The 22,815-nt window shown below is 39.3% G+C and overlaps 1 protein-coding gene across 1 annotated transcript in view; it reads left to right on the top strand.

Annotated features, from left to right (window-relative positions):
- The first annotated feature begins 9,894 nt into the window (after positions 1-9,894).
- The window catches only part of LOC143012559 (neurexin-1a-like), a 216,299-nt gene continuing 203,378 nt past the window's right edge, over positions 9,895-22,815 (top strand). Inside the window, 1 exon segment of the mRNA XM_076165749.1 lies at positions 9,895-10,857. Coding sequence (XP_076021864.1) covers positions 10,041-10,857 — 817 coding nt within the window. The 5' untranslated portion in view covers positions 9,895-10,040.

Genomic DNA, 22,815 nt, shown 5'->3' with positions numbered 1-22,815 from the left:
TTGATCAAGAAAAGCAGAGCTCAGATGCAGGAAACAGGAATCAAACACGAGCAGCTAAAATATTCACAAGTCAAGCAAAGTTAAAAGATAGGTGTGTAGGTGTGATATGCATGTAATGAGTAGAAGCTATTGCAAAAAGAGAAAGGGGACTTCAAGTAAGGATGTAATATTGGATTGTATTATGTTGTGCAGGTGAATCTAATTATATGTAGTCGCATATATCCATCAATTAAGCAGTGGGGCATTGGTTCATCCTCAGCCTCTCTCGACTCCTCTTTCTTTTGACTATGGCTCCACTGCAAGCGTTTTTTGCCTTCCTTTGCAGGATCCTGCTGAGTTTTTTTTAGCCATACTGAAAAACTATGATCCTTTCTAATCATGCCTGTTGACTCTTGCATAGTGGGACTGGGTCAGGGTTATGTTTGGACACCCAGAGGCTAAAAGAAGACGGCTTGTGCAAAAAACATGCCGACTGGAAGTCGAGAGTACTGAGTACTATCTACATACTGTCATGGCAAAAATCACATTTCTCCGCTGATAGAAGGCCTCTGACTTTGCTGTAACAGTTTTGTGACCATTGGATAGCTGTATCTAGTAATCCATATAATACTGACCAGTAATCGGGTTCTTATACTATCTTTGAGGGTGTCAGCATTACGTTGTCACTGTAACCTGACTGAATATTCCACATATATCTCAAGCATGTACTATTTAGTTTAAGCACTATGTGATTTGTCTGTCTTGAACAGATGTGGCCTTGTCAGTCTTGTCTTTATCTATGTTGTGTGTAAAACCACTGGGCAGTTATCTATCTGGAAACTACTATCTACTATTGAGAAAGAAACGCATCTGTCATAAGTTTGTATGACACAATAACATGAGAAGTTCATGTCACGTTACAACGCGACACCTTAGCCCATATGTAATTATGTTTGAATGAGGAAACGGTTTGTGGAGAATGGATGAGCTCATACAATTCAAACAGACACAGGTAAGTAACCAAACAACCAATGAGTAACAATCAAGGAACACGAGTGCAGGAAGTAAAGTAACAGGAAACATGACAGAAGACAGGAGACAAAATAAGACAGGAAATGAACAAAACGCAGGATCATAACAAAGCCTTATAAAATCAAGAAAGGTTCCACTTGTGAACAACTACCAATCTAACGTGCATAAACATAGAACAAGAACAACAACTCAAGATGAGTGCAGAAACACACACGTACATAATGGTAACGGTAAATTCACAGAATATTTTCAAACGAGGATTTGGGGATATGGAATTGTAATACTGGATAAATAATTGTGAACCCAAAAGACCGTTATCTGGGAGCAGCAGGTAAAGAGCTTAATTACTTAGTTGGGATTATGCCAACGGGATCTAAATTTGAAAGCGCCAGGTAAGCAGTGAAGTGTGCTGCAGATGAGTCAGTCTTCTGGGACTTGGTCTGAGTGGCGGAGTAGTCTGACTGAGCGGCTCAGTTGATTGAGGATCTGACAGAGGGGAGAACCAATATGGCTTTTCAAAAGAACTGCTTCAGATAACAATCTTTTAAATGATTTGACTGAACATCCCATAAAAGTGTTGGCCAATCACTGAGTTACAGCTTGGGCTAAGAGTGGTGATTATTATTCATTAGACGACTGGATTAGTGCATGCCTGTCAACAAATGGCCCTCTATCATACCTTCGAAATTGCAACTTTCATTAACTCACATGAAGTCACAATGGTATCTGTGCAAGGATCCTGTTTGTTCCCCCTGGAGATTGCATCACACGGCAACACTGAGCCTCATAAAAACATGTTTGAAAGGAGACATTGCTAATGTAAGAGACCTGCTGATAACCATTTTTGCTTTGCTTTTTCAGCATTTGGCATATTTTGCGTACATGTAACTATGATTTGATGGATCTGTATAATCCACAGTCAATTTGTTGTGCTTATGCTTGTCAAATCATTTACTATTTTAAGGGATAGCGTAATAATATCAGATAATATTTCTCATTCTTCATAGCAGTGACACTACAGAGAGGTTGACAGCTGACCCAACTGTGCAGCTGTTATCAGTTGCTTACATCAGTTCAAGTAACTCAAGGATGCCTCATTTCTCAAATTTCACGACTCTCACATCCTTTCCTTGCTTTTTTTCGGATGGGATGCAAGAACAAGATTCGAGTGAGAAAAATGTAGAGACAATTAAGGGAACTGGAATGCACCCCAGGAGATGAAACACAGGGTTTCTGGCCTATCAGGCTCCTAATCAGCCTGATAACCTGCAGCTGTGTCGGCTCTCTGGCTGATCCACTCTTGCTCTCCAAATACAGCCACTGCTGAAAGCACAGCCTCCTTTCAGAGAGAGAAGCACGTATATATGGCGTTTGTTTGTAATCATTATACCACCTCTGGGTAAACTCCGCGCTCCCTCACAGTTTTACAATATCCCAAAAAATCTGTGGAAAATATGTCTGTGTTTACAACAATCGAGATGTGATTTGCATAGCCAATGCCCATGAGCTCAGACATACAACCTCAACACATGCGGTTTTACTTTAGCCTGCGGTCCAAGTTTTAGATTCTCTGTATGGAGTAAACCTGCCAGTCGATTGGGCTTCATTTCAGCTAGTGGTGACTCATCTGGGGAATCTCACTTTTTTCTTTCCTTTTTAGGATTTTCTCCATTCATATTCCAAGATATATTTGATAAATTCTGACCAGAATGAGATTCACTACCTGAAAACACCAAAGCTCACATGCAACCCCCCCTCCCTGTGAAACGTAAACTATGTCATGTCTTGTTGTTGAGCTTATGGTAAATCTTCTATTTATTTTTTAAATGTATGTTTTTGACGCCAGCTGTATCTGTCATGTCACTAGTGAATTTCATGAAGGAGAGAGCAGTCCAGAGTGGATCCTCCACAGAAATGTTGCCCAGGAGCAAACTGATATATAGGTGCAGCATGAGAATTGCCACTAGTGAACAAACAGCATCTTATATTGGAAAAATTAGTTTGAGCTAAATATTACTTGCCATGTTGCTCTGCTTCAACTGGAAGAGGCTGTCAAGGATCCGTATATACACATATATATATACTATACATGCAAAATGATGTCATGTGTGCTGATTACAATGATTGTTTTGGATCAAGTGGAAGATTGTTGCTTACATGGCCCATCCACACTAACATGGATACATTTCAAAAATCATCCTTTAAAATATATCCGGCTATCCAATCACACTAAAATGCCATTTTCAACGCTCTGGATAAGCATGTCAGGCTGTCGTTCTTTGTCCTCCTTGTTTTGATTGCTTGTTTGTAGTTGAATATATCTTTATATAACACATAAGCATAAAAGACAAAATGCTTCCCAATCGCAATCTTGGAACGATTTAATTGGTGTTGTCAGCCATACATAGAGCACCGATGTCTCTGTACCTGACTTCAGGCATTATATTGTGGATGGCTGCCTTATCTATTTTGTTCATGAAAGTGTGTGTGGACAAAGATAGTTTGCACACCTAAACAGGGTGTCCAAAGTGTCTGCACTAGTGTGGCTGTCACATCACACCATTCCTCATTTGCAGTCGCCATCTTACCTTGTTATCTCACGCCTGGCCTCAAAGTGCCTATTCAGAGTAGCTTAGGGCTACTATCACTAGCACACAACAATAAGCTGAGAAAAGCTGAGAAGTAGCCTAGCTCTGTATTTACAAAACTTAATTGGCCAGATTAAAATCATTATCCTCACCGGATCTTAACTGTTGTGTTGTGTATTTCTCTCTCCGGTGTGTCATTTCCACCTCCAACAGTCTTTGTCTCCACCCCTTGACCTACTTTGCTCTGCTTACCTGACTGCAATCAGCAATCACTGGCCTTCATTACCACCTTCCTTATCCCAAATCATCCACTGCCTGATGTCGTTTGAGCCATTCGTCTGGTACCTGTCTGAAACCTATACACCTATGATCCTAGTCCGAGAGAGAGATGGAGAGAATGTAGCCCCAAAATCTACCTACCAAAATATGAACAAATGAACGATTTTGAACTATTTAACATTTTATGACTGTTTAGTATACTTTGCTTGGTGATCTGGCAAATGCGGATCCTGGCTCTCAGCTGCTGTAGGCTAGAATAGGCCTCAGTTGAAGTGGATATATAAGAGAATAATAGAATAATCCCACTGGAAGTTCCAATTGTACATCCTGCTGCTCGTGGGGGGAATCTCTCTTGGAATGGCCTCCTGAGGTTTCTTCCTTTTTTCCTTGGACTTTTCTCAAGAATTTTTCCTCGTCTTCCTAAAGAGCTTTGGGCGGTGTTAGGAAATTTCCTGATTTTGTGGGCCTGTAAAGCTGTTTGTGACATTGTATGAAATATTGGGCTATACAATGAAACTTGACTTGACTAAAACTCCTAATCAGGTCAAAGAATCTAAGTCACAGATTTTGACGTTAACAGGAATCCAGAATCCAGCACACCAATGACCAACAACAAAGCTTTGCTTGTCCACTATGTGAAGTGTCAGTTACAGCAGGTCGATTAACTTTGTAGTCAATTGAAAACCCTGTGTGCCTCTACACCGACATAACATCATGGCAGGGCATCTGACAGCATGTTGCTATTAGACAACTAGGGAATGAGAGCCAGTTGCATATGCTCATGCTGTGGGGATGGTAGTTATCCAACCCTGCTTTACGGCTGACTACTCTTATTGCATATTCATATACAGTGCTGAAGCTTTTTCTATTGTTAGATATTGTGGTATTGCCATGAGCATTGACTTATGTCAGGTATAGGCCATGTTGAATGTTCTTTAAGAGATAGATGTGTGCACAGGAGCATTTGTATTTGTCTTCTGTGCAAATCTGTAGGTCAAGTCTACTGAACCTGAATGTGCAGCCTTCAGTAACAGACTGCTAACAGCGGGTATTTCTTTTATTACTTCAATCTAATTTTCTTCTGTGTCATGTTAAAAGGATCAAACTGCAGGAGCACATAGCTGAGAGGTTTTGAAAGCCAGATCATGACTAAGATGGTGATAATAGTATTAATTAGAGATAAGTGGATGTTGGAGTACTTTCTCTCAATTGTTTGGCAGAATGTCTGTTGTATCAGCATGGTTCTCCCAGACACATCTTTAAATCTACCTGAAACCAGTTTCGACAATTTGAGATGTACTTCTTTATGTAACAACGTAGAAATCTATCGAATTGTTTGTAAATATCACATTTAGTTGTTATTAGTGGTTATTGTAAACGTATCATATTAACATGATTAATAAGATGGACAACATTGTTTTGTTTCGAAGATTAACCTGTCATGAGCTGTTAAGATGTTTCACTTGGTTAAAACTGTTAGGAAAATAATCTAACATTGGGAACTTGGTCGGGTTTGAATGGCCGATGTCTACTACACCGGAAATGTCCTAGGATGGTTAAAAGTACAATTTGTTGCAAGAGTTAAATATTCAAGAGAAGGATAAAGAAATTGTGCATTTGGCTGCAAGATACTTTCACATAAGTCAAGAAAAGATAGCATCAGTACACCAATGTTAATGTGATGCTCTTTGTCACAATTAGAATGTCTTCAGCATAATTTTCTCTGCTATAATATGTATAGCTGCCCCCGCTGCTATGGTGAATGCTAGAAGCTTTCTTAGCAATCTCTCTTCTGTTGTGCCACCCAAGGGCAAGAATTGTCAGCATGCTCCAAATCAATTCACAGTGGCGCTCTGATAAAGTGTGATTCTACCTTTGACTTCACCTATGACACATTATATTGGGAATTGACAGATGACTCAGGTATGGATACATACCTTGGCTTATCCCTGTATGAACACAAACGCTTAAGTTCAGACCCCGATTCATCTTTGTTTCATCTCTCCTCAAAATAACCTAAATTCTTCTAAAGTCGGTTTAAAGTTAAACTTGTATATGTGCACATAAACACATCTCACTATTTCTCAGTGTTTGTACTATGCAGCTTACTCTGCCACTTCAACCACCAATCAAACTGTAATGTCTTCAAGCTTATGGAGGACTGGAAATGTTTACAAATGCAACATTAGTTCTCCTTGGTGTTATTGTATGGCTTGTGGTGTAATGACAGCTCTCTGCATCCCCACTCTTTTGTAAATGATGCTTTTTGCCATAGGAGAGATCTACTGTGTTTCGACCATATGCTGTGACAAGAAGGCTAATCTTTCACACAATTCACATGATTTGTATGGAAAGCTTGGCATGACATAAGAATCAAAAGCGCCATAGTATCCCTGTTGGTGGTTTTGATCATTTCAATGCAATTGTTGACCTTTAATGCTGAAATCTTTCATGGCTTTGTGCATCTTAGACATGCATCGTGGAGGATTGTCAAATAACAACTCCGGCATGACCCTGGACGGGTCATGCCGGATGCTTGTTGAAGTATTGTTGCGCAAGATGCTGAACCCATGGAAAAGTACTTTGGATAAAAGCGCTGTTTAAGTAAAGTCCATTTACTGATACTGGCTCTCTAAACTAGAATAAATGTGTTAGGTGGGAAACTCGGAAAAATTTAATAAAATGATAAACCGACAGCAACTAATAAATAATGGATTTTCTGGATTTTAATGGCCAGCAGTAAATAATGGATTTCAGCAAGAATAATACTATTTGCTGTGTAACAGACAGGCCAAGTCTGAAAACAGAATATAAACACGTAGTACAGTGGTTTTGACAGAGTAAAGGAAAACGTTGCAGCAAGAGAACAAAAACTGAATTGTAACAGATAGCTTGGGTCTTTTATTCAGGCGTTTTCTGTGTAATCTTCTCACTTAGATATGTGAGGAGGCTCCTATTCACATCACACACACTGCAGAATCCCCGCTGCTGAATTGGACGACTGATGAGGTGACACACTTGCAAAAGATGCAAGTGTTCAATTCTCTGTATACTGTCAAGTGAGGAGGAAATCCAATCTACTGTATATCCATACCCATCTACACATGATGGGCTTACGTGTAAGTGATGCATGGTTTATATATAGGTAGTATCCAACTCATTTTAGTTTAAAGTGCTATTTTCCTCCATACATTAAATTAGTTAAAGTCTTAAACAATATATATACTCTATGTTTATGTACTTTTTGTCCCTCTTCAGAGCAGACTGATGTGTTAAATACTACAACATATTTTTAAATCTCTTATGGGTTTCCCTAGAGAGACTGATCAAGGTCATAAATAGATCACATACAATCAAATAACTACAAAAATACCCTAAACTTCCCCTGAGTATGTAATCATTCAACTGAATCATTATAATAACCTTTAAAAACCATTTATCCCTTTTGGGTGAATGCCGCATTCGTCAACAGAATACCGAACCAAACACTTAGCATTTTTTTCTTTTCACTGAATTTGGCTTTTATTGATGGAGAAGAAGCAGCACGGGAACAATCCAGTAAGAGCCAGAGCAAGAAATTTGGCGATTTCTGACAAGCCAATAATCAAAAATTAGAGGCCTTGAAAACAGTTTCACCATTTGGAAGAATCCAGTTGTTTACAGAAATGTGTGAAAGTCTGAATTTCTTTTGGTTTTTGGTAGAATTAGTTTCTAAATTCCTCCCCGTTTTGGAAAGAATAAGAATTTTGTCCAAACCAGTAGGAAGTTTACAGAAAGGACAAACCATGGTGATGAAACCACCACTCGCTGTTTGCTTTTTTAACATTCCCAAATCCACCATCTCCCTCCCTCTGCCTCCCCTTGCGTTTTTTGTGCAAACTTTCCCAGAGGCTCCGGGATGGACGGGAAGCATGTGGATGTTAGGGAAGCGGCGCTGTCCAATGTTGCACCCGCATGCGGCCCCTCCCCTCCCCGGTTAGACATCACGGAGACACGTGATCCACTCTGTCTGTGGCTCCTGACAGTCGCTGGATGAGCTCAACAGGGAAACCAGATTGCACCTTCTCCTCTTCCACTACGATCACTCCAGGTTTTTGGCTCCCCCCCTCCCATCCCCACTCCACCCACCCCACTTCCTCTTCTTTCTTTTTTTTGAAGCGATCCAGCAATTATTGTCTTTCTTCCCCTTAAAAAATCTGGAGACAACCTATTCAAGGACGGAATATTGAAGGTAATTGTAGCGGTGAGCATAAGAGGCTTTTAAGGGAGTTGGAGAGAAAGTGTCTCCCTCTCTCTCTCTCTCTCTCCCTCTCTCTCCCCCTCTCGCTCTCCCTCCCTCCCTCTCTCTCTCCTCCTCTTCTTCCTCGACGATGCCGTGATCCTCTTCATGTAGACGGTTTCGCCGGGAGGATTCCGTGGTTGGGGCTCTCAAAACAGACCCGAGTATGCGGAGCGTCGTGTTGTCCAGCAGCAGGACTTTTGCCACGAAATCGCTATTTTTTTCCCCACCGACGTGCAAACTACTTAGAGTCCCGTAGAAGTGAAGGTGCACAGGAGTGAAGGTAACGCTTCATCACGTTTCATTAAGCGATGGTGTGTAGTTACGCGCTATTAGCTCTATTGCAAATGAAGGCATGTATAAAGTGTTTGGAATACTGTCTTCCAGGATGAGGATAGAAGGTGTTGGGAATGTTGTCCCGTGCTGGGAAATGATGCGAAAGGTTAAATTATGAGACGGATCATTTCATATCTGGAGTTGTAGCAGCAGCAGGATGATTTTTAATGCGTTACTGGCAAGCTTTGTAATTTGCTGTTTATGATAAAGTGATGATGGTATCGGTGACATTTCCTTCTCTTAAAAAAAAATGCAAAATAATTGCGGAGGAGCACACAACAGATCGCTGTGTGTAGCCTTTTCAATACGTTTGATTCTTAAGAGGGTACAGAACGAATCGTCTCATAGTCCTGCTAGAAAGTATTGATGAGGTTAATGTGATGAAGAAGATGTTTGACGGTGTGAGACCCATCGCAGCCCCAACTGCTTCGACTCACACAAACCAACCATTGTGAGTCAAATGACGCACTTTTTCTCCCGTTAGGTCTTCCAAAGACGTGAAGCGACGAGTACGGAGGGACGCTGATTATGATAAAGAATCACGATTAGAGAAGTTAGAGTCGTTTGATTGTACAGAATGCGCTTTCAAAATCTTATAACCACGATTTCCTTATTTTGTTTTGAGAACTGTGAAACGGAATAAATCGGCCTTAAACGTGCAAGTGCGTGCATATACTGTATAGGCGCTTATAATATAGATTGATTGGTACAACTTTTCCTTTGTGGACTGGATCCTCTTATATAATACGCTGCTTGAATCCGTGCATGTTATTTCCCAGCGGTGAGCTTATAATGCCCACACGGTAGTTGTCGAAATGAACCGACTTGAATTCAGCACTGAGATATTAATGTATATAATGTGTATTATAGTTGTAATGTGTCAGAAAACATCCTGCACAGCAAGCGGGTTGATGGTTTGAGCCTCATTCACTGTATTAACTTGACATCTGATGAAGGATTTGTCCAAAGTGGATTTAGAAATGGATACGGTGAAAATGCTGATACTGTATTCAATGTGTCTTTCTGTTGCAGAGAGCATTGGGAGCGGAGGACTGCCTTGACAGACAGTCTCTTTTGCTGAGCTTATCAGCCAACGTGGCTCCATATGGTGTTTTTTTTTCCACATTGCTACAGAGGATACAGGGTGAAAAGCCCCAAGCAAGGCTTCCAGTTGCCCGCCAAAGAATGCTGGCATGAGCATGAAGATTAAAGCTGCCATTTCAACTCAAGTGAATCTGTGCACATTCTAACTGGCACCAGAAGGGACTGTTTCATAATTACATTAATTAGGCCAAGAGTGCCCAATGGATATTTGAATCCCTGTCACTTTATTCCAAATAGCCATGGGAGAGAGGACCTTTAAACAGTTCAAACTATTTTGGCACAAACAGTGAGAGGTTTGGCCTGGACAATGTGTGGTAATGATATTTGCTCCAGGGAATAAGTGTTGCCCAAGACTAGTGCTATGCAAATCTGTGATTCCATTTAGTTTCTTCATTTACAATGCATAAATTCACACCATTATATCCATGTAGGCAGTCTGTTAAATGCCTATCAACCTAACACACTTCTTCTTTGAGCAAAGGTTCCTCTGAGTAAATACAGCCCTAGTCTAAGTACCTACTCACCTACACAGAATTTGTGGCCACACAATGGTTTTACAAAAGCCTCATGGTGCCCATATCTTATGGGTTGGGCTGCTCATTTGTTGTTTGGTAGAAATAAGTACTTGTCTTGAATTTACTGGTACTGAGGGACAGTGGGCTAGATTTCCAGTGTGGAATGCATGTTGCGAAAGTGAAATGAGTTTTAACATGAAAACAAAAAGTTCCCATGGGCTACTAGTTTACTTTGACGATGAGGGATTTTGTGACTTTTTAGAACTTCTCATACTGAACGGTAAACTCAGCCTTCGCTTCTCCATCTTCTGTGCCGAGCCTGCTACTGTACTCTCTGACACGACAGTCAATGACAGCCAATGGCATGCAGTTTTAATCAGGAGAAACTTTAAGAACACAACTCTAATAGTGGACAATGAGATAAAATGGGTTGAGGTGAAGTCTAAAAGACGGGATATGACTGTTTTCAGCCATTTATTTCTTGGTGGAATACCACCGGAATTGCGCTCTGAGGCATTACGACTTACATCAGCAGCAGTCAAGGATCAGCTTCCTTTCACTGGATGGATAACGGACATAAAGGTCAACAATACGGAGTCTGTAATGATTGACAGTCAAAGGGTCTTAAATGACCTCTGTGGTGCAGCCAACATGTGCTTAAATGGAGGAGTCTGCAGTCTAATTAACAACGAACCCATGTGTGACTGTTCTGAGACGGGCTTCCAAGGAAAGGACTGCAGTGAAGGTAAGACATATGTATTCAGTCTGAATTGTACAATGGACACATTTTGTCCGCATAGCTGCAACATGGTTTAGGTTTAGGTTCAAATAGTTCTTATTACCACCATCAGTCCTAAAGTAAAGCATTCCCTTCCTCTATTTGACTAAAGCCACCTCGATGTTTGTCTTATAGATATAATACTGTTTGTGTGTCACTGATATGACACATGATTTGTAATGAGCGAATCTCCTACAAGGCCTCATTAGCAAAACATGCAGGTGCTCTCCATCCCCAAAGGTGTTTCCCATTCAATCAGGTCCATGGGGATTGGTTGACCTATGAAGCTCCATCTCCAATGGCCTACCTCAAATACAAGAACAGGAGTAACCAGCTGCAAGGGAAATGGAATAAACATAGACTGTGTCACGTAACCTACAGAGTAAAGTGACAAGCAACACAACAATACAGTGGAGAACGTAATATCGAGTGTGCAAGGGTTTCCGTATTAGATCAATCAGTCAGTAATAATGCTTTACTTAATAGTATTAGATATGGTGCTTAATATTTTTGATTCATCATCACAACGACAAAACATCTTACAGTATTTTCATTGTTTCAAGGAAAGGTTTCACTGAACGAACACAAAACTAAAGGAAATTAATGGCAATAAATCAATTCAATCAAGACTTTAAATACTTAAATGATTCTGGTTGTTAATTTTGCTAAGTAGTAGCAACATTCATTACTAGAGTCACAAATGAACTAAAACTGAAAAGCTAACCTGTGAGTTCAATATTTTATATCCTTATGAGGAAAATAACATTGTACTGACTGTAGGCTCTTATTTAAGTTATGTTTTATATCACAAGCCTAGTATCAGTATGCAAACACATACATCTTTTATTGAGTGTAACCTCATTAGGCTACTGTTGGCTAGTAATAGTATTACTGCTCCAGCATAAGATTTCCCAATGTGATTACCATTAGTTAGTAAGAAAAGCAGCATTCCATTAATTAAATTGTTAACATACTCTGCATTCTACATTTTACTTTTGCTCTATATCCAGTGTTATGGTAATGCTTGTGCACTGGGAGTCAGTACCGTCTGTTCTCTAACCTCATAGCACAGTGAATCTTTGCTGTTGTTCACAGGCTTTCAGCATGAAGTCCTTGCTTATTTACGCTGCTGTGCATTCATGAGAAATGGCATCCTTTAATTTCTAATTGCAATAAATCCCTCAAAAGAATTTTCAAATGACCACGTTTTTAGTAGAGCGTATTTTCAGCTCTAACACAACAATAACACTGATTGTATTCTTGTAAATGCCATTCCAATGTATGGAACATATTCCCGTAAAGGTTAATTAGGCAAAAAGTCTTTGATTCATTTCTTTCAGCTTATTTTCCAAGAGCTGTCAGTTCATTGACAGTGAAAGACTATTTTGTTGTTTTGTAGTTTATTTCGCATTAGTAGTTGACTTTTGTTTTACCTTTTTAATGCACCCTTTTTTTCCTATGCTTTTTCTCACCACTAGTTCTATGAATTTATCTGAATACTGTCTGTTGCAATTGAATCGTCCCCTTGGTTTTGCATTGGAACACGGGTGGAGGTTCAAATCTAAATCTTTGAGCTGTGGAGATGACTTACTTTTAGGCATCTCATTATTTTTTTATGATATGCTAAGTTTTGCCAACTCGTGATAGAACTATCTCAGGAAAAATGTAATTATGAATTTTATCCCAGTTAATAGAAACATGGTGTATGCAGGTGCAGGCGTATCCATTTACATGTGCACAGGGGACATGCAGTTAATTGAATAATTTGTATTCCAATTTATCCATTGGAATTGTCTTGGTTGATTAAATTACGATTGGTATGAATAGTCTGAATGTGCCGCAGTTCCTGGTTTGGTAGGGCACTGGAAGTTGGAGTGAGGGACAGTATCTTACTTGACCGGAGGTGGGTGTTTTGAAAATGTATTTTGCTTAAGGTGCAACAGGTGCAAATGGAGAAGTCAAGGAATTTCAATGGAAGAGAAGTGAGAATTGCAGTAATTTTGTTGGGGATAAAACCTAAAATAAATTGAAAACGAATCTAGTGACCTGGCCAAGGAGCTAGAAAGGTGTAACAGCAGCTGGGCAACCACAGCAGAGCAGGATGATGCCAAACGTTAGACATGGTGGTAGGGATGATCTTGCCTAGTGCTCTTGGAAAATAAAGCCCAGATAGCAAACAGCTATTTACACCAGAGGAGCCATGACATCATGACAGATGCAAAAGGGGCAGAAAACAACTTTGAGGCAAATAAGAGTGGATAGGTACCCGACACTCTCACCTTTTCTGTCTGAATATTACATGAATGGATGAATATTACACCATTTATTTGTGGTTTCAGCCAGTAGGTTAATCCAGAAACATTGTTGTTAAAGCTCCTTGTTGAACAGCAACTTAATGACACATAAGACATGTGTCAGATGATGTAGTGGTGAGGATGATTTATGCAGTGTTTGGCTGCAGTCTGGATCTTTCTGTAGGAGAAATGAACTACCTACACTGGAAAACCAAGGATCAAGGATAATTCTAATTCATTAAGCAGTATGGCCTTTAATTCTTCTGGCCTTTAATTGTATTTTGTCAATTTTTCATGCACGTTTAAATGTGATTGGGAATTGTAATGTTAATATTGTTACAGACACAAGCAGAGGGTCTCTCTGTCTTGGGTTGTGTCATTAGAGTCAAGTGGCCAAAGCTCAAATTACATTTCAGGGCAGAGATGCATGATGTTGCATTTGAGGTGCTTTGTAATGTCAGTATACTCAGGAATGCAGTAGATACATAATAATGCATCAGCGTCACAGCTCTATGGCTGGCACATCTGTATGGCTGGCACATCTGTGTTTGTGTTTTTGTGTGAGTGTGTGTGAATTATTCTTCAGACAAATGCCGAGCCATTACTCAGGATATCCCATTCCCATTCTAATCTTTGTGATATTAGTTTTGATTGCGATATATGAGTTTGGTGTTGTGCTTTGTGTTTCTAATTCAAAGCCTTATTATAAAAACTTTTCCAAAGGTCATCTTAATATTATTTTACGTGAGATGAATTGAATTGATGCCCTGTTAGAATATATGAATTGATAGTTATTTATGCAAAGATAAGAAAGAAAGACATTCATTTAATATCAGAACATTCAAAACATCACAAATGATGTCAAAAGCATGAAACTACATGCCAGGCAAGAACACTGGAGTAGAAATAAAAGCAAAACTAATCATACCAACATTACATTGCATGAATATCAAAGGAGAGTGTAAATATTGAATAAACAGTAAGGTTAAACAGTTGCTTTGATATAAAAAATGAGAATAATCATCAATCCCTATGGTATTATAAAGGTAAACACTTAAGGCCATGATACTGTTGACCTAACATGAAAATTTGATGAGACTATTTCTTGCAGGGTTCACGATAATGTTTAAGGGTTTCTCTCTCTAATCACAATTTGCATACTGCCTTGATTACTGGTGTTAAAAGTGTTATGGCCATGACATAACTAATTGGTGATATTATTTCAGGGGTGAGATGAATGATGGGGAAGAATTTGTCCTTGTACAGAATGAATGGTGAGCATGTATTGTTAAAAAAAGGTCCATGTAATAAATACACTATGGCAGCAGAGGCCAGATTCATTTTTAATAATGAAGTAGAGAGCGGATCTGCTGTCCTCATGTACCCTAACGACTGCGGCTGGCCCTCATTGTTGGAGTATTTGAATACTGTCGCTGGCAGCAGCCCCACGAGCTACACTTCGTAACTACATTAAATATACAGCCTTATTACATCCACTGCAGGGTGTAAATGTGCTCTTATTAAGAGCAGAAATTTGGACAAAAAAACACAAATGTAATTTTCCACTTCAGTCCTAGATGAGATGAGATGAAACAAGAGAGCAACAAAGAAAGAAAGACAGTTAAGTGGACCTCCAGGTTCTGTGAATGCTGTCACCTCCTTTTTGGACGCAGTTGAGTGAAGCCTAGAGATAGGAACAGAAACAACATGAAATCACAAAACACCTTAAGCTAGCTTTTTACGTTGACGTGATGTTGTACTTAATTGGCGTCATTACATGTTGCAATACAAACACGTTCACTCTTTTAGTTTTAGTTTTCAGTCTCTTCTCCTGTTTTGGCCTGCGAACTCCAGATGTACTCAACAGTCTTCACTGAAATTGTATTACTCTGGCTCCTCTGGAAAAAAAAAATGCTATTTTGCGATGCTGACAGCCAGTATGAGCTCTAAAATAGACGTACAGTATGTGGACGATGTCGAAACAGTCTTTTCTTCCAGGAGTAATTTGATAAACCAGAGATATAAAACGTTTTGATAATCTGATTTTTATTGTATTTTCTATTTTCTTGGAATTGGTTTGACAGCTCGAGCAAGCTGCTGTTTCCATACGCAATACAAAACAAACATATTGACCTATAAAGTACATTGAAGTTCTAAATTCAACTTTCCATTCAATAATTTAAAAGCTGTAGTGTTACTTTGATCAGATGAAAGGATTACTGGATTTGCCACCAGACCTGTCAACTGTCCACTGCCCAACCACAAGCTTGCGCACTAGATGACCTCAAACGCACATACACGTGTACACACACACACACACACACACACACACACACACACACACACACACACACACACACACACACACACACACACACACACACAGATGCTCACAATCCCTTTGTTCGGTTAAAACAATTATTTAAATGCACTGTTCCAGTCTCTGAATCTGTGCTCTCATTTTTCATTAGAGAAATAACATAGGCACATTGCACAGCTCTATATTTTATCCCGATAATGGAATCATGTTGTGCATTTTGTACATTAGCTAAATATAAATCAGTTCAGGTGAAAGTAGGGCAGATTTTAACTAAAAGAGCACTGCATCTTTTTTTGTAATTCAATTTGTAATGTAATTCATAAGATAATTCACACTGACTAAATGAATGTGCTGAGCTGCTGGTGCTCCGGTTTCCTCCAACAGTACAAAGAAGCGCAGGTAACCGATGGCATAGCTCTTTCCTGTCATGTTTTGTGCCTTTGACTGAATGTTATCGCTCCTTTTATGGCATTCGAAACAGCTGATGATGATGCGGCAACTATTCAAACAGACGTATTTACAGATGTCAGAGACTGGTACATTGTACACTCAATTAAACTCCACCAATTTTGAGCAAGAAGACAGAGGCGAGCAACACAGATCAATAATAGATCTTTATCTGTTCCATTGGACATTCGTAAGTTACATTTGCCATTAGTAAGGTAATGCCTTATTTTTCTTCAACACTTGTAATGAAAATAGCCCTTAGCAACTAGTATCTAAACAATTTGGTTATACTGTATTGATACATGTGGGTTGATACGCGTGTTATAAATGAATCGGATAGAAACATTGTCGTCGAAACCAAATTTTCCCTTCTTAGCATGAAAAGGGAATCAAAGTCTAGATCCAGATTGATACATGCAAACGCTGTTCATTCAAGGTTGGATAATGTATTATTCAACATAAGATATTATTCATAACTAACTTCAAATGTTGAAACCTAGATGTAGTCCAATTTGTTGACAACAAATACAACCCAATCCAGATTTTGTGGCATGCTTCCAGCCCCTCAGTCACAGCTCTAACTGCTTGTCTCATTATGGGAGGGAGGGACCACATCGGATGACACTGGGGGTGTGTTAATGGTAATGACCGAGTTGTGACGCTCCATTCAAATTGTTCACATAGGGGTGGATCTTGCTCTATTTAGAAGGTTTCATCATTTCAAACTTTTCCAGAACTGTGGGCAGGGGAGCTCGATAATAAGATGAGGGAGAGAAGCTGCATACGAGGAGAAGGTGTGGGTACTCAAAATGCTCACAGCAAGACAGCGTTGGGGAGGGTTTAGACAGGTACATGGTACGGGGTGAAACCACACCTCATTTCCTTCACAGCCTTTCTTTCCTTAACAATGTCTCGTTCATGTTTTTAAACCTCTTTCTACATTCACCATCTTAAATGAGGGAAATATAAGTACTGTGGTGAGTTTGACTTAAGAGAGAATGAGGAAGTGTTTCTACATTTAAATCACTGCACGTAAACAGAATTTGATCATAACTTGCAAGTCATTGCAACACGGACGCTCTCACTTTAACCCTTCACACTCTGAGTTATGGTCCTAATATCTAAACACAAATGGCGATCATAAATGTCAACCACTTTGAATATGCATGAACTTAAATAAACGGAAAAAAAACGTAGCATTATCTGCTCATCACTTAATTGTAAAATAACCTTTTCAAACATTTTTACACTACTACATTTAGTCCATTTACTTCTCTTTTTAGGGAAAACTCCCATAATCCTTCGCTCTGCCAATGTGGAAGTGCCGCCCTCGGCTCATGCCGGTTGCAACAATATCATAAATCATTGACATATGACCATGATGATCCTTGTATAAAATCTGTAACATAAATTATACTTCAGCTGAAGCTTCAACACTTGTGCTCCCAGACTGCTCTGTTAACATGTTATTGGGGTGAACAGCTGGAAAACTCAGCTTTGGAGTCAAGTTGTGTAAACTCAAACAATTAATTGCTTCCCTGCATGGACTTGGAGTCATGGACTTATGTCTTATGTTATGTAATGTGCACTATGGGAACCAGCACTGCTGCTGATGACACCAGTCACATGTCTCTGAATCTTGTGCAGAATACAGTTTTAATCAGGGGCTGTGGGATTCCTGGCATTTATTGTCTAAAATGTCTACCTGTATAGTTGAAAATGTGGTCACTGTCACGACAGCCATCACAGGGGCTTTACCAGCAATTTGACAGATCAGGTGATGTGAAATATCCTACAGTTTAAGATTTGAACAGGTGAACAAAAGCAATTATTATATATATATATATATATATATATATATATATATGCAACTTTTTATCTGCAGGCAAATACTCTTTGCAGGATTAAATTCGCAAAACACACCTGATTTTGAATGTTGATAGTGCTCAGTGTGTTGCTTGTGTTGAGTGCTATGTCACAGATTGCTTCTCTAACTAATGTGGCTGACCTTTGCAGGACAAACTATAATATTTCTACTTCAGTTAAGCTTGATTGCGCTAAAAGGCAGTCTTCACCTCACAGATGGTAATGAAACATTTTGGCGAGCGATACTGCAAATCAGATTACATGCTGGTATTTAGCATCATGCAGTAGTCGAATGAATGTCTTCTACTTGGCTGTATACTGAGTAAAGGTTCTGCTCCTTATTGCAATACTTGTAACTTTTTACCATATATAATACTATAGCATTGCCTGGGTTTTTATTTTGAAGCCCATTGTAGTCATAGGGAAAGTGCGATATGCAGTAAAATGTCTAGGACCCGCATCCATAGGTTTAAGATATAAGAATGTGCACGTCAATAATTCCAAAGAGCCCTAAAGTGTCAGTTCTATACTGCCACTGGTATTCAACTGTATAGAATGTATTGGTATTGTACTTTGTTTGTAATTGCTGTAAAGATTTGTTAAGTATTAGTGTGGATAAAAATGTAGCACTTACATGAGGGCTTTTAGTTATGCAACGTGGATTATACCTATTATATTATCTATTTAAACATGTGCTGAATGAGCTTTTACGCAGTGAGATAACCAGGATGTGAGAAAAGGTCTAAAATGAAGCAACGTCTACAAGTTTTGTTTGCTGTGTGGAGAATTTATTATAAGTTATATACTGCACCGGCATCCCTATGGGAACTTCATGCTGTTATTAGTTTTGCAGCATGTAAAAAATGACCATATATGGCATGTACAGTATATGCGTATAGTGAAGTTAATTAGTCTCCCTACACCCTGACGTGGTTTGGGTTGACTTAGTCCCTAAGTGACCAAATGAATGAATCACTTCCATTCTTTACTGCGGCTTCTCAGTATTGTAAAGACTGTTTTGATGGACATGGGATTGATGAACATGCAGTTTGTATGTAAGCCTTGGCTGTCACTATACTCCTGGCGTAGTTCCAGAGAATGAAAAACTTGTCATCCATTATAATGATACAATGTTGATTATACAGAGTCTTAGAAACCTGTATTTACATCATATTTACATCAGCTAGTTGGCACATTACAGTCTTTTATGGTTAAATATCTCCACCAATAATTTTGTGGAAATGAAAACAGATCACCTTTTCATTTGGTAGAAATGCCTGGAGATAATCTGCTGGTTCATTCAGGAATACATGAGAACAATTACTTTACTTTCAGCAAAAGCTCCAAATTTCAAATTAAGTAGCAATTTGCACTTGCACACAATTTGCAGTTAATTCACAAGACACACCTTCATAACAGAATTCGTGGTAAAGTTACAGAACGGTCCATTCAAGGCTCATCCAGAATGATGGAGACTAAATTCATGGCGAAAATTGCTTCGAGCTCCCATCTGACTCACCTTTCACTTTCAGGATTTTCTGTAACTTGTAAGAAATGATTGATACATTCGAAGGATTGGAGTTGGGACTGCATGCTTCCTTTTGTAACTACAATCCTATATTTGATTTCTAATACTTTGACTCTATTGATGTGATGGACTGAGAGATAGATTTAGAGGATAATGGGATGATATTCAATGAAATACTTTAAATATGTATTTGAAATGTCAACCGCAATGCTATAATTTATATCTGATTTGCCAAGTACCATCTCTATGGCATGACTTCTGATTTTCTGCCTGGTAGGTTTCAAAAGACTTCCTCATGTCAGCAAATATCAGTTGCTGCTGTACATGCAGTAGCGTATGATTACATTCGACTGCCGCTCGCTGTTAAACGTGTCTGTCATTGTATGAGCACACACCATGTGACCTCACTGTATCTCGAGAAGTGTCAGTCTGTCTAGGAGCCTCCTACAGCTTCACTCAGACAAAAGCAGATTAATAGTATACTGCTGCGTCTGAGTCCAAAGACAGATATTGGGATCAAAAGATTAGAGGGATTTTCCCTGAGGATTTCTGCCTTGTTTAAATACAACTGCTACTGACTGTCAAAGGGTGTTTGCAGAATTCTTTGACACCAAACGACAAAATGGAATTCATCTCCACAGCAGAGATAAACACACTGCAAATATATAGGACACATACACACACATACACACTGAAAAGCGTATATTAAATAGGGCTCAATGGCTCTATGTTTCCTATTGAACAGCTTGACATATAGAACCTATGGAAAAGCAAGCTGCATGAGATACCCCTAGACTCACCATGAATATGTCGTGCATACAGGATAAAATGGTCACGCAATCCGTGCAAGATCCTATCACTTACCATAGATGATGCCGTTGTTGAGATCTTTGCTTATATCTCATCTTTACTCGTCTGATTAAGGCACTGAGGGCCAAAAATACTATATTTCTGATAACAGACTGTAGATTCTAGTGACTTTGAATGCAATTTGCCTTTGATGTTGCTGGTTGTCCCTGAGTAGTATAGAAGTGATAACCCCCAGGAGACTGAAGTAATTTAGCAGTCTTAGTTTTCATTAACCTTGGCTTTCATTCGCCCACTTCAAAATTTTAATTGAAAAGAAATCCTATATTAGACAGGATGCCAAAGCTTGTGAAAACAGATTTTTTTTTGGCAGAAACCTACCAGTGTCTTACTTGTTTCCAGAAATTAGAATCAAAAATCAACCTGTGAGGGAAAAACTTGAAATAAGAAGACGACCAAGACTTCCACCCCTATACGAGACGTGAGCAGGCCTGAGCTGTTAGCCATTAGTGGGACGCAAACTTGTGTCTTTGCTGTGTTGGTCAAACATTTTTTTCCACCCCCACATGCGTCTCGAAACATACAATAAAATAAGGTAGAAAAATGCAAACAGTACATAAGACTCCAAATGTGTTCCTGATGACGGGTCCCTATTATACGATCAATATTTCTGCCTTTAATATTGTGAACTGTTAGGGACCAAGCAGCATTGGCAAGGACACGAGGGAATGTTTGTAAACAGTTAAGACTTTATTAATCCAAGAAGAGGAAAACAAGATTTGAATGAATTCAACAAGGACCAGAACAATAACGTAAAGAAGTCTGAACAAACCTGACCTCTCAAATGAAACAAAATGGGGGTATATATACAACCCGGCTAGCCTAAACCCACAAAAAAGGGGGAACCCAACTGCAGCCACTCGAAAGAAACCCAAAATAAACACCCCAAAACCAAAAGATGAAATACCAATAAAGAAACAGTAATTATAAATAGCAATATCAAAACCAAAAGAAATATCCACATGCATTCTGTAGCTCCCAGTCTCCCTGCCCAGCACCGGGAAATGGCTTCTTCTACTTCCTGTTAGTCTGTAGAAATGGCTGCCTCAAACTCCAGTGCCCCTTTTGTCAGATGACTTGGCAGCAACAACATGGGGAGAACAAGCAAAACATAAACTTAGGACCACATAAATAACCAGAATGCGTGCACTCAAAATGGAAACCATGTCACATGAATACAAATTTGCTACAATATGTTAAAATAACATATTGCGTCAAGTCCCCAATTCCTTTGCGAGACCACATATTCAAGTGTTTAACAGTCACTGCATGGTTTGAGAAAGAAAATATAAAAAAGATTTCCTCCCCATCTGTAATACTGTCGTGTATATTGTCAATCTCTGGATTAAGTTTATTATAACTACTGTTTCAAATTCTCTGATTATCCTGCTGGATCAGTCCAACTCACAAGACGTAAAAGAACGGTGAGGTCTTCAGCACATCTGTTCCCATAATCCTCTCTGTTTGCTCTGTCTACATGAACATTTCTGGACGACACTACTGTCCACACACCATCTGTACAAAGGAGCTCTATAATAAGATGCATTAAATATCTCTTGCCGTGCTTGAGTATTTTGTATTAGTGAATGTCTGTAAGAGCCGAGAGTCCAATTCTGCTCTTCTATTCCCACAGAGATTCAAACTAAATTTTCCATTGCAGGTTTATTGATGAGATTTTTTTAAAGGCTCTTGTAGCAAATGCGATTTTGGACTCTTGCTGATGAAAGTTGTCAGAATTGTTAAGAAATCTTTGGTCCTTTGTCCAAAATGATGGTCCTAGATTGCAATATGAGATGCGTACACTGATAGCTAATTCTGGCCAAGAGCAGCCCGCAACAAACATCTAACATCAGAAATTGCTTACAGCTTCACTGCTGCGGAGACTCACATGTATAAGTTAGCCAATCAGGTATGAAATGACTGGGAATTCATAGGACGACTAAATAATAAATACACCAAAAAGTAAGGAAAAGGAAAATAAACTTTGTAGGATACAGATTAAGATGCAGTGACAGCAAAAGCCTCGTTTGTGAAACTATTATCTCGTTTAAATTTACTGCAGATTTGGCATCCCCCCTTTCCCTGTTTTTCCCAACCAGACAGGTTCACACACTCCTCTTGCTATGTGTGTGACAAGGAATGACCATAAGATCGCTGTTACCTCGGAAATAAGCAGGAGGCTCAAGTCTTTAACTGAGTCAGAAGTGAAGAAGAAAAGAAAGAAAACACAAATGTACAATGGTGTAATAGGTTGATTGCTCACCCTAGCCCAACACATTCAATATTAAAAAACGGGAGCACATGCAGTTATTTAACACATTTCTATTTTAAGGATTTCCGTCATTGCCAGTGTCAATAAAGTGATCACACAAAAAGGCGACATGAAGGGTGTATTGTTCTCAAAGTGTACATGCGGCTCTGTTAACCGACTCAGCTGGCAAGAGCAGAAATTCTGCACTATAGCTGCAGCTTAGGGAGCTATCGATTTCCATCAGAGTGGCTGGTCGCTCGACCCGTTTCCTCTCTCTCTCTCTCCTCTCTTACTGTTGCTTTAGGGGGATAATGAGAGAGATTGACGCTCCTCTAGTAAATAGATGCATTAG

This window comes from Genypterus blacodes, unplaced genomic scaffold (assembly GCF_046128005.1).
Source record: "Genypterus blacodes isolate CSIRO-AG114 ecotype Tasmania unplaced genomic scaffold, CSIRO-AGI_Gbla_v1 ptg000012l_1, whole genome shotgun sequence".
In the NCBI taxonomy this organism is placed as follows: Eukaryota; Metazoa; Chordata; class Actinopteri; order Ophidiiformes; family Ophidiidae; genus Genypterus; species Genypterus blacodes.
This window is presented reverse-complemented; position numbering and strand designations above follow the sequence as displayed.